The sequence below is a fragment of the Canis lupus genome, chromosome 9, assembly GCF_003254725.2.
Source record: "Canis lupus dingo isolate Sandy chromosome 9, ASM325472v2, whole genome shotgun sequence".
In the NCBI taxonomy this organism is placed as follows: domain Eukaryota; kingdom Metazoa; phylum Chordata; class Mammalia; order Carnivora; family Canidae; genus Canis; species Canis lupus.
Genome location: NC_064251.1, coordinates 57,229,675 through 57,244,012, shown reverse-complemented (window position 1 = coordinate 57,244,012; position 14,338 = coordinate 57,229,675). Strand labels below are relative to the sequence as shown.

General features: G+C 43.9%; 1 protein-coding gene and 1 long non-coding RNA gene across 5 annotated transcripts in view; both read left to right on the top strand.

Moving 5' to 3' along the window:
• GARNL3 (GTPase activating Rap/RanGAP domain like 3) overlaps positions 1–14,338 on the top strand; it is a 146,532-nt gene that overhangs the window by 101,033 nt on the left and 31,161 nt on the right. For all 4 annotated transcript variants that reach the window (XM_025475197.3, XM_025475196.3, XM_025475202.3 and 1 more), the window contains 6 exons: positions 2,945–3,053; positions 4,749–4,794; positions 5,634–5,740; positions 8,841–8,956; positions 10,820–10,924; positions 12,013–12,087. In XM_025475197.3, coding sequence (XP_025330982.1) covers positions 2,945–3,053; positions 4,749–4,794; positions 5,634–5,740; positions 8,841–8,956; positions 10,820–10,924; positions 12,013–12,087 — 558 coding nt within the window. The remainder of the gene's footprint in view (positions 1–2,944; positions 3,054–4,748; positions 4,795–5,633; positions 5,741–8,840; positions 8,957–10,819; positions 10,925–12,012; positions 12,088–14,338) is intronic.
• On the top strand, positions 3,060–4,742 carry LOC112677237 (uncharacterized). The gene is made up of 3 exons (XR_003146939.2): positions 3,060–3,302; positions 3,430–3,575; positions 4,256–4,742. It is a non-coding gene; the product is annotated as an uncharacterized LOC112677237 (long non-coding RNA).

Here is a 14,338-nt window from a genome sequence, read left to right as displayed (position 1 = left end):
GATACCATTGGATGGTTTCCAGCCTGGAGTAAGGAGTTGGTGGATTTGTCCCACAGGCATTGGAGACCCACTGGAGGTTTTAACCTTGTTCTGGTTTTAGAGGGCTCACTCTGGGAAAAGTCAGATGGAAACAGGAAGTGTCCTGGCCCAGGAAGACTGCTTAGTGGCTGTCACTTTCTTCAAGGCATCTTCCTTTGCATGATTAAGGGAGCCTAAATTACTGTCAGAGCTAAATCCCTTAGGACCTGAGGATCTTGTGTAGAAGAGGGGCCGGGCTGGCCTTCCCAGTCATCATGAATTGTATTGATCTCTTACAGCTCAACAATAATATCACAGAACCTCCACGGAAGTGTTTTGCAATCTTCCTTCTCCTCCCACTCCAACCTTTTCAGCCCTGTACAATCACCAAAACTGCCCATGTCTCATGACAGATTAGGGGCATTAGCTAGAGAGACAGAAGGAAAGAATGTGACAGCTCAACCTTTGCCCAACTCAGAGGTCTTTAACCTTATCTCTTTGAGAGGCTGTTCGTATGTTAAGGCCAGCAGCACTGAAATGTCCCCAGATGGACCCTGGTGTCTTTAACATCTTGGTTGTCTCAGTGGGTAGCACTTGGGTCCTCCACCTGCCCGGCATCAGTAGATAGGAGAAAAAGAAAAACTTGTCTCTATCACCGGGAAGATCATGTAGGTGGGAAGAGAGACAAACACAGGATGCTAGTGAGCCTTCAGTGCACCCCATCATGGCAGAGCAGAGAAGGAACCCTGACTATGAGCTTCTCTCTGTACCTTGAGGACTCAACATAACAGACGAAAAGGCGAAGGCCAGCCTGGATCATAAAATCTTTGGACCTCCTAACATCGAGAACACAAGTGGGACCGTCTGAGCTGTATCCCAAATCTGACATAAAGAAACCAATTCTCATAGAGTTTGTAGGCTCCAGTATTTCCATGACTTCCACCTCTCTCCTCTGTCACTGAACCAAACTTTAATGGGGGGCAAGTATTGATATTTGCCTCTCTGGGACCTCACCTTCCTCCTAACACCCTGTGTTGGCCCGCACCACTAACACTGCCTGGTCTCCCAGTCCCGGGCCCTGAGGACAGCATCAAGTACCAGATGCAAGCAGCCCATCTAGACCCAGTCCTAGCTCTGCCAAGAACTAGCACTGTGATCTTGGGTGCATGGGGAGCTTTGCCTGGCCCAGGACACTGCTCTTGCCTCTTGTCTCCTCTGCTACTCTCATTCACTCGCTCAATGATCTCCCCCAGTCTCAGGGCTTTAGAGAGCTTTTATATGCCAGCAACACCCAACTTTACATGTCCAGCCAGACCTCCCTGCAGAAGTCCAGACTCAGCTGTGCAGCCTTCTTCTCAATACCCTCCTGGAAGATATGCCTCAAATCTAACATGTCCAGGACTGAAGCCTTACTCTCCTGCAGCCTTTCTTATCTCAGAGGAATCGCTGGGTCATGTGGTAATCCCATGTTTTAGTGTTTGGAAAGCCAGCATGCAACTCTCCACAGCAGCTGCCCCATTCTGTATTCCTACCAGCAGTGCTCCAGGGTTTTACTTTCTCCACATCCCCAACAGCACTTGTTATTATTAGTGGGGGGGGTTTTTTGGTGTGTTTTGTTTTATTTTGTTTTTTTTTGTTTTGTTTTGTTTTGTAATAGTTCTCCTAATGGGTGTGAAGTGGCAGCTCATTGTGGTTTTGATCAGCGATATGGAGCATCTTCTCATGTGTTTATCACATCACCTTTGGAGAAATGTTTATTCAACACCTGTGCCCATTTTTTAATCAAGTTATTTGACTTGTTGAGTTGCAGGAGTTCTTTATATATTCTGGATATAATCCCTTATCAGATATACAGTTTGCAAATATTTCCTCCATTCTGTGGGCTGCCTTTTGTCGGTGGTATCCTTTAATGCGCAAAAGCTTTCAATCTTGATATAGTCCAATTTATCTCATTTTTTTCCTTTTGTTGAGTGTGCTTTCCATGTCACAGCCAAGAAATCAATGCCAAAATAATGACTTACTGAATTAAGTTGAATTTAAATTATTAGAACTCTCCAAACCTTCATTTCTGCATTTGCAAAAAGGGAACAATAATATGAATCCAACAGGGATCCTGTTCTCCAGGAGCTTACAGTGTAGAACAGGAAACACTGGAGATCCACAAATAGTGAATCATTCTGTTTGGCCAATTAAGCAAAGGTCTAGAATGGGGTTGGCAAACAATGGAGCATGGGATAAATCTCATATACTGCCTATTTTGTTAAATAAAGTGTTATTGAAACACCAGCCATGCCTACCCATTTATGTGTCGCCTATAGCAGCTTTTATACTACAACAGCAGAGCCATTGATTGTAAACCGACAACATGAGCTACAAAACTGAAAATATTTACTACCTGGCCCTTTACAGAAGAAAATTTGCTTACAATAGATCTAAGAGATCATTTTGAAAGATCAGCTGAGGTCAGATTAAGTAAGCCCATTTTCCTCATCAGGTACATCTTTCAGAACTAGCTAAGGCATTTATAAATATCTACATGTTTGAGCCCCACCCCCAGGAAATTCTGATGTACTGCCTCTTGTCTGAGGGCCTTGAATGCCGGTCTAGGGAGACGAAGTAGAAGCAAACGTGGACACAATCAGAGCAGCAAAATCAAGATGTTGGAGGCAAGGAGGCTAGTTAGGAGGCTGCCACAGAAGGGGAGACAAGAGGAGATGCAGATCTGCATTGGGCAGGGAGCAGAGGAGATGTATAGGAGAGCCTGGAGGCTGGACTGGTAGAACACGGGAGGCAAAAAGTCAAAGATGGCGGAAGTGCGGGGTTCTGTGATCATTGTGGTTTGACACATTACATTAGTGTTTTGAACCTTGTGAATCTGCCATGTATGGATGACCTCCTTGGTGATGTTACTTATGCTTCCATCCAGGTGGAGAGGAAGCGCCACATTGGAAATGACATCGTCACCATTGTGTTCCAGGAGGGAGAGGAGCCTTCTCCTGCCTTTAAGCCTTCCATGATCCGCTCCCACTTTACACGTATCCTGGACCTTTGTGAACAAGTTTAGCAAGCTATTGGTCAGCCTCATGAGACTAAAGTGACCCTCAAAACAAACCTGACAGTTGACTTGCTTGTCGTGGTTGTTTTGCATCACCAGATTTTTAGAGCCACTACTCTGGGTTTTTCCCTTGGGGTTTTCTGCCCTCATCTTTCTCCATCCATTGGAATAATAGATGGATTCATTCCCAGAGAATTCTTAGCTTCTAGAATATCTTTCCTTTCCTCAGGTAATGTTTCTTTGTTGATTCTAAACCCTGGTGATCACTACTGCATTACTGCTTGAAATTTAAGAAATGATGGAATTAATCATATTTTTATTCACTTTTCCCTCTGCTTCTTCAAATCCCTGTTTAGCTCATACTGCTGGAAGAGTCCTGCTGAAATTCTCTATAATGTCCAAGCTCAGCTCAGACAGGCACAGGCCATAAGGTTGGCCACCCAACAGATGCCATCATGGCCCTGTTGCTTTGGATCATGGGCCACAACAGTGAGTCCCAAAGGTGGTACCTCTACAGGTTGTATATTGTAGATAAAAGGCAGCTAATAGGCATTTTCAGAATAAACTCTGGTCTAGCTCTTCATGTTCCCTGCAGACTCCAGTAAAAATGTTGAGAGACAGGACCATTGTGACCTGTCACACCTGGAAGTAGATTGCTTTGCATGCTTTGGCTTATTCATTGTAACCTAACAATATAGCATGCAAGTTTTTAAAAGTGGGGAATGGCCAGATTTCTTCCATGAGAGCAGGGAAGAAAACATGTATGTATCTACACTTGAATAATAATTGTTTTTGCTCGCATCCTTGCTCATTAAGTGATCTATTTCTCCATTCCCTGGGATTTAGGGTAGCTCTTTCCCCTTTTCTTCTTGTAAAACAGAAGTTTTCTCCAGGTACCATGCAGAGAGGCAAAGCAGGTGGCTCTTTAAGCAACCAAGAGGCAGTCATTATTTTTAGAATTTCCTTTAGTTGTAACTTTTAGATTTGGGCCTTGACACATTTATTTCTGGAAAGGGACAGCAGAAAGTTGATGCAGAATCTTTCCTTTGAGTCCAGGAATGGAAACACTTTGAGGGACTGATGGCCTTTTAGCCCTTGCAGTGGGTAGCTGAGGGTGGGAGCTGGCAGGGGTGGAGGAGGACTAGAAAAAAGAGAGCTAACCATGGTTTGGTACCATTTTAGATTCAACACACCTGACACAAGCAAAGTAGATTCTGCTGAGAGGTTGCCATCAACTGCATTGGTTTGTTTTGGTTTGTTTTGTCTATCAAAGCCAGAAGGAGAAGGAAGGTATGTAGTGGAAACATTTAAATTGCTTTTATTTTCAAAATGGGTGAGAGGAAATGTATGTCTAGTTTCGTATTGGGATATTTTCTATTTCCAAGCAAAAGAATTGATCTTTTTGTTTTGTTGGCTGCTTAGTTGCATAATAGATATATTTATATTGCTTTTCTGATGGATCGAGAGACTAAACTCTTTCCCCAAAGGATGAGCACACAGAGGTTGACCTTTGTCTTCTTGAGCTGTCTCTTTTAAAGAAGTCAAGGCACCATCTCAACCTACGAGTGAGCCAAAAGTACAGGTCTAGGATGATTCTGCATAAGAGATTTCAAGGCATAAGCTATTGACAGTGAGCATTGGAGTTGTTGATTAATTTCCTTAACCATCACCACAGATATTTTTGCCTTAGTGAGGTATGATCAACAAAATGACAATTACAGGTAGGTGATGACTTTCTCTTGGTTGCTTGTTCTAATTCTCATGTTTACTTGTTAATTTGGCACTCTTTTGATGACTCTTGATACATATATTGGTGATTGATATGATACAAGTGTCCTCACCCACCAGAACTTTCTTCAAGGCCATCATCTTTGGGAAAAGCTTGTTCCATATAGTATTGCTGTATGTAATAAACCCAAAGTTCAGGGTGAGTTTGGAATTTTATTATACTCTAAAATGGGCACAAATTTGGTATGTTTGATCTTGACCAGAGTACCCCATTTCCTAAGCTATGTCCTGGTCCACTTATCCCTCTGTCCTCAAAAATTAATCTGTTAAAAGGATATCATGATGTTGTGAAAAAAGTGTGAACTTTGACCTAAATAGATCTGGGTGGAATCTCAGGTCTATCACTTACTAACTTTGTGGTTTTGAAAAAAAAGTGTTTATCTTCTCAGAGTCACAGGCTGCATCTGTAGCACAGAATATAATGCTACTACCTTGGCAGGTTGATGAGAATTGGTTGATGCTATGTCTTAAAATACCAAGTATGCTGCCTCGTATGCATGGGATACTCAATGGTGGCCTTTGCTATTATTCCTAGTGTTCTTGACCTTGCCAACGGCTTGGTAGGTTGGACCACTAAGGATGCAGAAAGGCTTGACCTCTTCCCTAAAGCACATGGGAGAGCTGCACAGTGGCTAAACCTCTGGCAGCTCAGAGACAGCACTCCTTCTATGGAATGACTATTCTTGACATACCACATATGCAACTGAACGAATGTAAGATCATAGCAGTCTTTGAAGAAAAAACAAATAATTCTGAAATGTTCTTTATATAGGCTGAAAATATTTTCAGAAGAAAGTGTACCACTCTTTGGCCCCCCCTTGCCATCCCCACCGGTGTTTACAGACCACCAGGAATTCAGGGACTTTTTGCTAGTGAAGTGTAAGTTTCTATTTTGAATTTTTTTGCAACTTGTTCTACATCAGAATATATTTCTTCAGGTTCTCTGAGGATGCTGTATAAGAGAAATCTCATTGTTTAAGCATTGGTCCCATTCCACATTCTGTTAATTCTTCATGTGAAACATTCAGTTTTCTGGTAGTGTTATATAGATCTTCTCCTGTGTCCTAATCTGTATCTACCATGCTGTCCACCTGCCTTGAAGTTTATCTACACTCCCTTGCTCACAGTATAAGGGGCCTCAAATGTGCCTTGCTGCCCAGGGTTCTCATATAGCCATTTCTGAATCTCTGGCTATGTGTGTATCTGTGTCTTTGTCAGAGAGTGGGAAGCAGGCAGGACAAAGGATGGTTATGTGGGTATGTACTTAGGGAAAAGGGAGTTGTTAGCGAGTGTGTATATGTGTGAGGGGTGGGGAGGGGAGAAGACAGACTGACAGAATATGGATATGATATGGAAACCAGACCATCCAGGCTTTACTAGCTGGTGAGTATACATTTCAGCTCCACCAATAATACCCAAATACCTGACCCTGAGCCCCCATCTTAACCACAAGAGCTCATCCTTCCCCAGAATAGCCCTCGGTTATTATAGCTGCAAGTTGAGCTTGCAAACTCCACTCAGGAGCATGTGCCCAGTGCTGCCAGATATTCCAAACAAAGACAGAAATCTGAAATTATATATGAACTTGCCTGAGTCTTAAAATGGGGGTCCATGTGTTTCTAGTCCAGAAGATCAGATAGAGAGCAAGAGACAGACCTGAAACAAAGAGTCAGCAGCAGAGAATGGGTTCAGCAGCTAGAAATGAGGAGGCTGTTGGAAGCAGGGGGTAGGAGGTAAGCCATCTTTGCAGAGTGCCTATATATAGCAGGGATGGGGCCACTGCAGGCATGGAGCCCTTGAATAATGATCAGAGATGACTCAGCAACCTAAGAACCCAGATTATTGGTGTATCTGCTGATTCAAATGGAGCCAGTCAACAGAGTGACTGAGCAGCCCCCTTGGACACTTGGGTGGAATGAAGCAAATGCTTGATCTATAATTGAAGACATGCAGTCAATACAGTGGAAGAACTCAGGCTCTGGGCTGTGAAGGGGGTTATTGAAAGAATGGATTGTGGAGGCAGGAAGGATCGGGAGGGGTTGATGGACTGAGAGAAAAGGTAGAAGCCAAGGGATCTGAAGTCTCTGAATTCAAAGTGAATGAAGCAGGAGAGAGGAAGAAGGCCAGATGGGAAACTCCAAGATAACAGGAAGTGGCATTTTGACAAAATTTCTTACTTTTTCCCCTTATTTGGCTGAAACAGGTCATTTAAAATGGATTTTTTTTTTTCTGGAGTACAAAGGAAAAAATACTCTTTTTTTTTTATTGGAGTTCAATTTGCCAACATTTATCATAACACCCAGTGCTCATCCTGCCAAGTGCCCCCCTCAGTGCTCATCACCCTGTCACCCCAACCCCCCGCCCACCTCCCCTTCCACTACTCCTTGTTCATTTCCCAGAGTTAGGTGTCCCTCATGTTTTGTCACTCTCACTGATATTTTCACTCATCCTCTCTCCTTTCCCTTTATTCCCTTTCACTAATTTTTATATTCCCCAAATTAATGAGACCATATAATGCCTGTCCTTTTCCGATTGACTTATTTCACTCAGCATAACACCCTCCTGTTCCATCCACATCAAAGCAAATGGTGGGTATTTGTCGTTTCTAATGGTTGAGTAATATTCTCAAACAAAAAATTCCCAGTCACAGGATTACAGTAAATAGTGGGCATGTCTTTTAAACATATGCAGATTAGGGGCATCTGGATGGGTCAGTTGGTTAAGTGCCTGCCTTCAGCTCAGGTCATGATCTCGGGGTCCTGGGATTGAGCACCAAAGCATTGGCTCTCCCCAGCAGGGAGCCTATTCCTCTCTCTCCCCTGTTCATGCTGTCTCTCTCTCAAATAAAGTTTTTAAGTTTGGGTTTAAAAACTTAAAAAAAACAACATATGCAGTGTAAATTCCTTAAGAGATGTCTTGGCACAAACAAGCCCAGCTTGCCCCCAGCGCTCAGATCCTATCCAGGAGGTGCATGGGCCCAAGAACTTCATTTTTCAGTCTGTGAACACTCTCCATCCTTTGGCCCTTCCAATGAGAAAAATAACAGTTAATATTTATTCAGTTTGATATGCCTACTATCATGTCAACTCTTTATATGTATTATATCATTTAAATTCTTACAATGACCCTATAAGGAAGTATGGCTACATCCGTTTTACAGAGTAGAAAAATAAGGCCCCGAGAAGCTAAATAATTTACTTAAGAATATGGCAGCATAGCTGGGGTTCAAACCCATAACTGTCTTGACTTCAAGCTCCAAACCCCCTTATTGCACATTTCCTATTCTGTGCTCTGATGTGGAACTGGATGTTCCACTTTACTGACTCTTAGTCTGCAGTATCTATAATACACTAACCACCAGGGTTTTTTTTTTTTTTTCCAGAAGAAACTTCCATTAGAGTAAGAATCCCAGTACTCTGTTAGGCAATTGTTATTTTTCTTAACAAAATGTAGTGAATATATATTTGATCCTGTTGACAGGCATCCTGGTGTTTTGGCCCATGTATTAGAGGGATGTGTTTAGGTGGATGGGTGGAAGGAAAGGGAAGGGAAGGCGAAAGGGGAAGGGAGGGGAGGGGAGGGGAAGGGAGGGGAGGGGAGGGGAGGGGAGGGAAGGGAAGGGAAGGGAAGGGAAGGGAAGGGAAGGGAAGGGAAGGGAAGGGAAGGGAAGGGAAGGGAGAAAGAGTAGATAGGGGCATGTCTGGTGGGTACTAGGTCTTCAAGTAATTAGATATACCCTCTGCTCAGGAAGCTTGCAGTCCAACAGGAAAAGGAAGACAGACATACCTATGGACTATGGATTTGTATAGAGAAATTTAGAGAGGTTTTAAGCAATCTTCCTTGAAGGAAGGGTAGCGCCAATGGTAATACCAGTATTGGGAAAGTGGGTGGCATTCATTTTGAGGAGTTTCTTTGAGAAGGACATTCTTCAATAGCATGTTAATTTTTGTAACTCACTTTGTAACTTGATTTATTTTAGTAATTAATGGTGAAAAAGCCACTTTGGAAACCCCAACATTTGCCCAGAAACGTCGACGTACTCTGGATATGTTGATTCGATCTTTATACCAGGATTTGATGCCAGACTTGCATAAGGTAACCCTGGGTCCATGGTCTTCTTTCCTTCTCATGGGTTTGAGTTGAGAACACAAGTCCTAGCAATGAGTCCCAGTTCAAATGGCGAAGGAGTTGTCTCGATCCTTGCTGTCAACACCAGACTGTGGCCAGATGGCTGACATTTGTTCTTTCATTGTTACCACGAGAGAGTGTTAAATGTCCATACACAGGAAAGTGATTTTCAGAGATCATAGGCCTGTGGAAATGGAGGTGCAGGCTTGGCACCATGGTGTCAGTCAGTAATTTCTGGAGCATTGGAGGGTGCTTTTTTGGGGTGACTGTCCTTGGTGGTACTACTCAACATTACCAGTGCCATAGGGCTGGTGGACAGACAAGAGTGGGGATTTTGGAGAGAGACCAGGAGCTTTTTAAGGATTTCTGGAGATTGACTGGCTAGCTCCATCTACAGACACTGAGATAAACATTTACATTTACTGCAAATTTGCTTTGTGCCAGACAATCCCTAGGCTGACGGTATCTCCACACTGATGAGACCCAGCACCACCTTGGTGTCTTTAGGGGCACCCATGTTCCTCAGAGGCCTCTATACTTGGTGTGAGATCACCAGGTGCCATGGGCTCACTATGCACATAAAAGCATTGCTGTTCAGAAGTATTTCCTGCCTTTAACAGGGAAGTACAGAATAATTGGGGAGATTCCTGTAGACTCCTTGCATTCATAAACTCCAGCAAAACGCACTGCCAGTGATGCTTGTAAATAAATGAGGCATTGGGTTTCAGGTGCTTATGTGGGGAGATGAAGAATATCAAGGTGAGCTGCTGCTCGTGTGGTCCTTTCCCTTGGGTACAGTGACCACCACCATTTTATAGGCACCCCTTGACTTCTGGCTGGCCAGTATACCCTAGCTACTCACAGGGATTAGGCCAAACTAACCCCAAGATGCTAATGAGCAAGCCATAATCACTAATCTGTCGATTCCTTTTTTCCCCCCTAAAGTCAGGTAGAGGTGCAGAGAGGGTTCCAAGGTGAGGACACCATGCCCCCCTCAGGTCCCAGCTGAAGCATGGATGCCTGAGGCCAGCTTTCCCCCAACCCCCAGTTGAAGCCATGTCCCCCTGTTAGATGCTCTCAGATACTGTATGTACTTCCCCTTCATTCTCCCATGTGCCAATCATGTATCAGTTCCTCAGTTCTGTCTCCCCCATTAGACTGTGCCCAATAAGGTCAGAGACTGTGTATCACACCCCCACATCTGCCAGACTAGTGGGTGCACAGTCAGTACTTGCTGCCTGAATGAGCATTCCCATTCTCTGACTATATGCTGGAAGAGAACAAACATTTATGGAGTATGTGCCTAAGCACTGTGCCCAGCACCTTACACGCACTTCCTCATGTAGCCTTCATAACATGCCTAGGAGACAGGTATTAGCAACATAAAGATGCTGAAACTCTGAAATTAACACACTTGTCCTAAGTTACCAAGAGGGCCACAGAGTTGCACAGCTCCAGGGGTACCATTCACATAGACTTCCACCTGCCTTGTACCAGGGTGTCACTCTAGGAGAACAGCATCCCTGGAGCTGTGTGATAGTGTGGCCCTATCACACTGTTGGAAGCTAGTAAGCCCTGGAGCTGCTGGTGTGCTTGATTTCAAAGGCTGTGCTCTCAGCCATTATGCAGCACTGGCTATCCACCTGTTGATCTTCTACCCCTAGCATCTAGCACAGACCCCAGCATTTAAGTGATGCTCCGTAAATGCTTATGGAGTAAGTGGGAGTAAAATAACATTTGGACAAAGAGGTCTGTATTTAGTTAAGGAGAAGCCAAAGGATGAGACTTGACAACGATTTTTGGAATTCATAACTTGTTTTTCTTTTTCAGAACATGCTTAATAGACGATCTTTTAGTGACGTCTTACCAGAATCACCCAAGTCCGCACGGAAGAAAGAGGAGGCCCGCCAGGCAGAGTTTGTTAGAATAGGGCAGGTGGGTTTTATTCTGAAACCTCTTTGGCAAGATGTGCAGTCATGAGCCCCATGCATACCAGATGGCCTGCCTGCAAAGAATTTCATGCCTGTGTACTCCTGTGGGAGCTCTATAATTTCACTCAGGATTACTGTGGAAACCACGATTAAGATTTTTGATAAACCCCCCCCCCAAAAAAAGATTTTTGATAACCACATAGGCGTGGTTCTCTGTGGGTATGAGTGGAAGCAAAGCCTTCTGCAGAAGAGGGAGTGCCACTACCTCAAAGCAAGAGACCACAAGGCCCAGGCTGGGCTCCCTCTTGTCAAGGGAGCACATACCATTTGCCTGCCTCCTGGGGACTTTCTGAAGAGTGAGAAGCCCACATAGGAAAAGCATGTTGAACTCCTCCTCCTCCTCCCTGGCAGCAATAAGTGCAGAAGGGTGGCGTCCCTGTGGACCTGAGTTCCCACTCCGCTGGCTGGAAGCAATCCTCAAAGTTAGGAGGCTCCCACTTAGCATCTTATTCCAGATTTTGGAGGAAATCATTGCCACTTTGTGTCACTCCCACGTGACGTCCATATGTCTCAGTTCTGGGAGGTGACACAGCTTTCTATCCTGATCCCTTGTCACAACACAGAGGAGGAGAAGAGCTGTCAGCTGCAGCTAAAGGTTCTGACCCAAAGGAGAGAACAAAGCAGGGTGACCTAGGAAAGCTTAAGGGCAAAAGTAACTTGCCCCAAACAGGTACATTGTGACAGGAGCTCTCCCATGTGGGTCCTTTGTTTAAAGGCACTCTGACTCTGCTTTCAGAGATTTCGCCTCATCAAGTTTTCCATTTCCTGGGGTAGGAATCACTGCACTGAGATATCAATTAGTTGAAATGATAGGCATTTGGGGTCATTTGGGCTAGGACATTGTCATTAGGGCTTCACCGTATTCAGCTGGCAGCATTCCTTGGCTGCAGTGAGAGGGAAGTGTGGGAACCTAAAACTTTAGTCTAAAATTACTCCTGTTTTATTTAAAACTTCTTGCAAATCACAACTGTTGAACCTGCTGTTATTTTCCTGTCTGATAACAAACTTTAAAAGAGATCTCTGTTCTGTAAGGCACTAAAACTGAAATCCATTGTGAGAGGAGATGCTCCATCAAGCTTGGTGGCTTCAGGGATCTGTAAAAAAGAGGTGAGTTGATGATACTCTCAGGTTCCCTTATGAATGTCCTTTGTCATCAGTGAAGTTATTGCAATTCTTAGAGATTTGTGGGACAGGAGGAAGACAAGCTTGTCTGCTGCAGAGTCCCCAGGGGAAGCCCCAGATAAAGTTGAGCAGCATCTAGTGAGAGCCCCAATTTCCATACCATGTGTGTGCCTTTGCCTGCTTAAGTGAAGCAGAGCTGCTGGACCGGGCCTGGTCAGGCACATGGGGCTGAGGGGTGTTCCTCCAGCCTTGTGTGCATATACATGGCCTGGACATCTTGACCAAATGCATGTTCTGATTCAATAGCTCTAGGGAGTAGTCAAGATTGTGCATTTCTAACAAGCTCTCATGGGGTGCCCGGATGCACTCAGCAAAGCTCTAGGGCCGTGTTTCCCAAGCTTTTGTATATACTACAATCACCCCCTTTTGAATTTCTGATTCATAAGTCTGGAGTGAGCCCAGAGAATCTGTATTTCTAACAAGTTACCAGGCAAGGCTGATGCCACTGGTCAGAGGACCACAGCTGGGAAACCACTGCTTAATCTGTAGTTCATTCAGTCACCCCAGAAGTTCTGTGGGCTGTGTATCTATTTTTGTCTCCACTTTTCTTGGAGAAAAAAATAGGTGGTAATCAACAAGAGAAGAGCAAACAATAAACTAGTTGCATAGGAACTTACTATTTGCATGATTTTTTATTATAAAACAAATCTACTTCATTATGTCTGTGTTCCAAATATATATATAGGTTAGTTAAATGGAACAAACCCACAGACAGTGCATTACTAGAGAAGTGTCCATTATAAAAGCAAAAAGAATTACAAATGCATTTACTATAAAGGTATATATGCTTTGTATCTGAATTATAGAACCTACACACTTTAAAGTCTGGTTTCAGGGGAACAATGAGCTCAAAATACGACTAATGCTAGAAAACCACAACCAATAAGACCAGATTGATGGCAAAGTATCTTTTCCAAAGGTTGCATTAATTCCCACTATCGGCTTGTTTGTATGAATGGTGAAATTCACAGTGTTCCCAAGAGCTCTATAAATACCAAATTCCAGCAAGATTTAGTGACCTTCTTGATAAGAACTTCCTAGGCATACGTAAAAATGAAAGTCTGTGGAAATATAACTTGTTCAGTGGTGAAACAGCAAAGAAAGAACTTCCATTTGTTCTATCAGTTCATAACCTACCAGTGGGCCACAGGCCTTCCTTGGAGAAACACTGACCTAGAGGCCCTCGTGGACTTCAGTGCAGTTGGCTCCACAGAGGCCAGAGTCCCACATGCTGCTCCCCAGAGCATTTTATTTCCAAAGAAGAGGCTTTGTCAACCTCTTTGGCATCCATCAGTTCATAAGCTGTGTTAATGTTCTTAGAGGATCCAGCAAGGAGTCCTGCACTTAGGCCACGTTCTTGCCCTGCAGAGTCTGCACCAAGTCCCCCAAGTGGCAGAAGGGAGTCCAGCACAATGACAAATACCATCAGTCCTTAGAGTGGAGAGCCCCTGTGGGATCAGGTCTAAGTATACTGACACTTCATACATGATGTTCTCAGGCTACCTGGAGTCCCCTGCCCCTTTGAGAACCCACGAAAGCAGTGGACACACACACACACCCCTCACACACACACACACACACACACACACACACACACTAGGCCACTGAAATGTACAGATGGCACATGTACACAACATTTTGAATCTAATTTCAGGGTTACACACACACCTCCTTAAGCTCTCTATGGATCCTCTAGGACCCTTAAATCTTCTGGGTTAAGAACCACTATTTAGCATAAGTATTTTAAATTTGTGTTCTCTGCTCAGAGAACATTTTGTCATTAAGAGTTGGTTTTTATGTCTTGGTGTTACCAAATGCCCAGACATCTGTGTCTGTCTCCCAGTTGGCATTTATAGTGGCTTTGCTTTTTCATGTCCTCCTGCTCAAAGTCACAAAGTCAGAATTTCCAGACATCTTCTTAGGGAAATACCATTCCAATTAATGGCCTGCACTTGTGTAGACCTTTCCAGGTTGTAAAATGTCTTCACATTCTTTGTGTGATCTTTCAGAAGGGCCTGAGCCTCATCTTAGCAATTAGAAGATTCAGTTTGAGACTTGTGAGTTTCTTAAAGGGACAGTGTACTTTTCTAAGAGCAGTAATACACACAGTATTTACTCTCATCCCAAATGACGTCTTTGAAGGTGACCTCACCACCACCACTTCTACTTTCAGTAT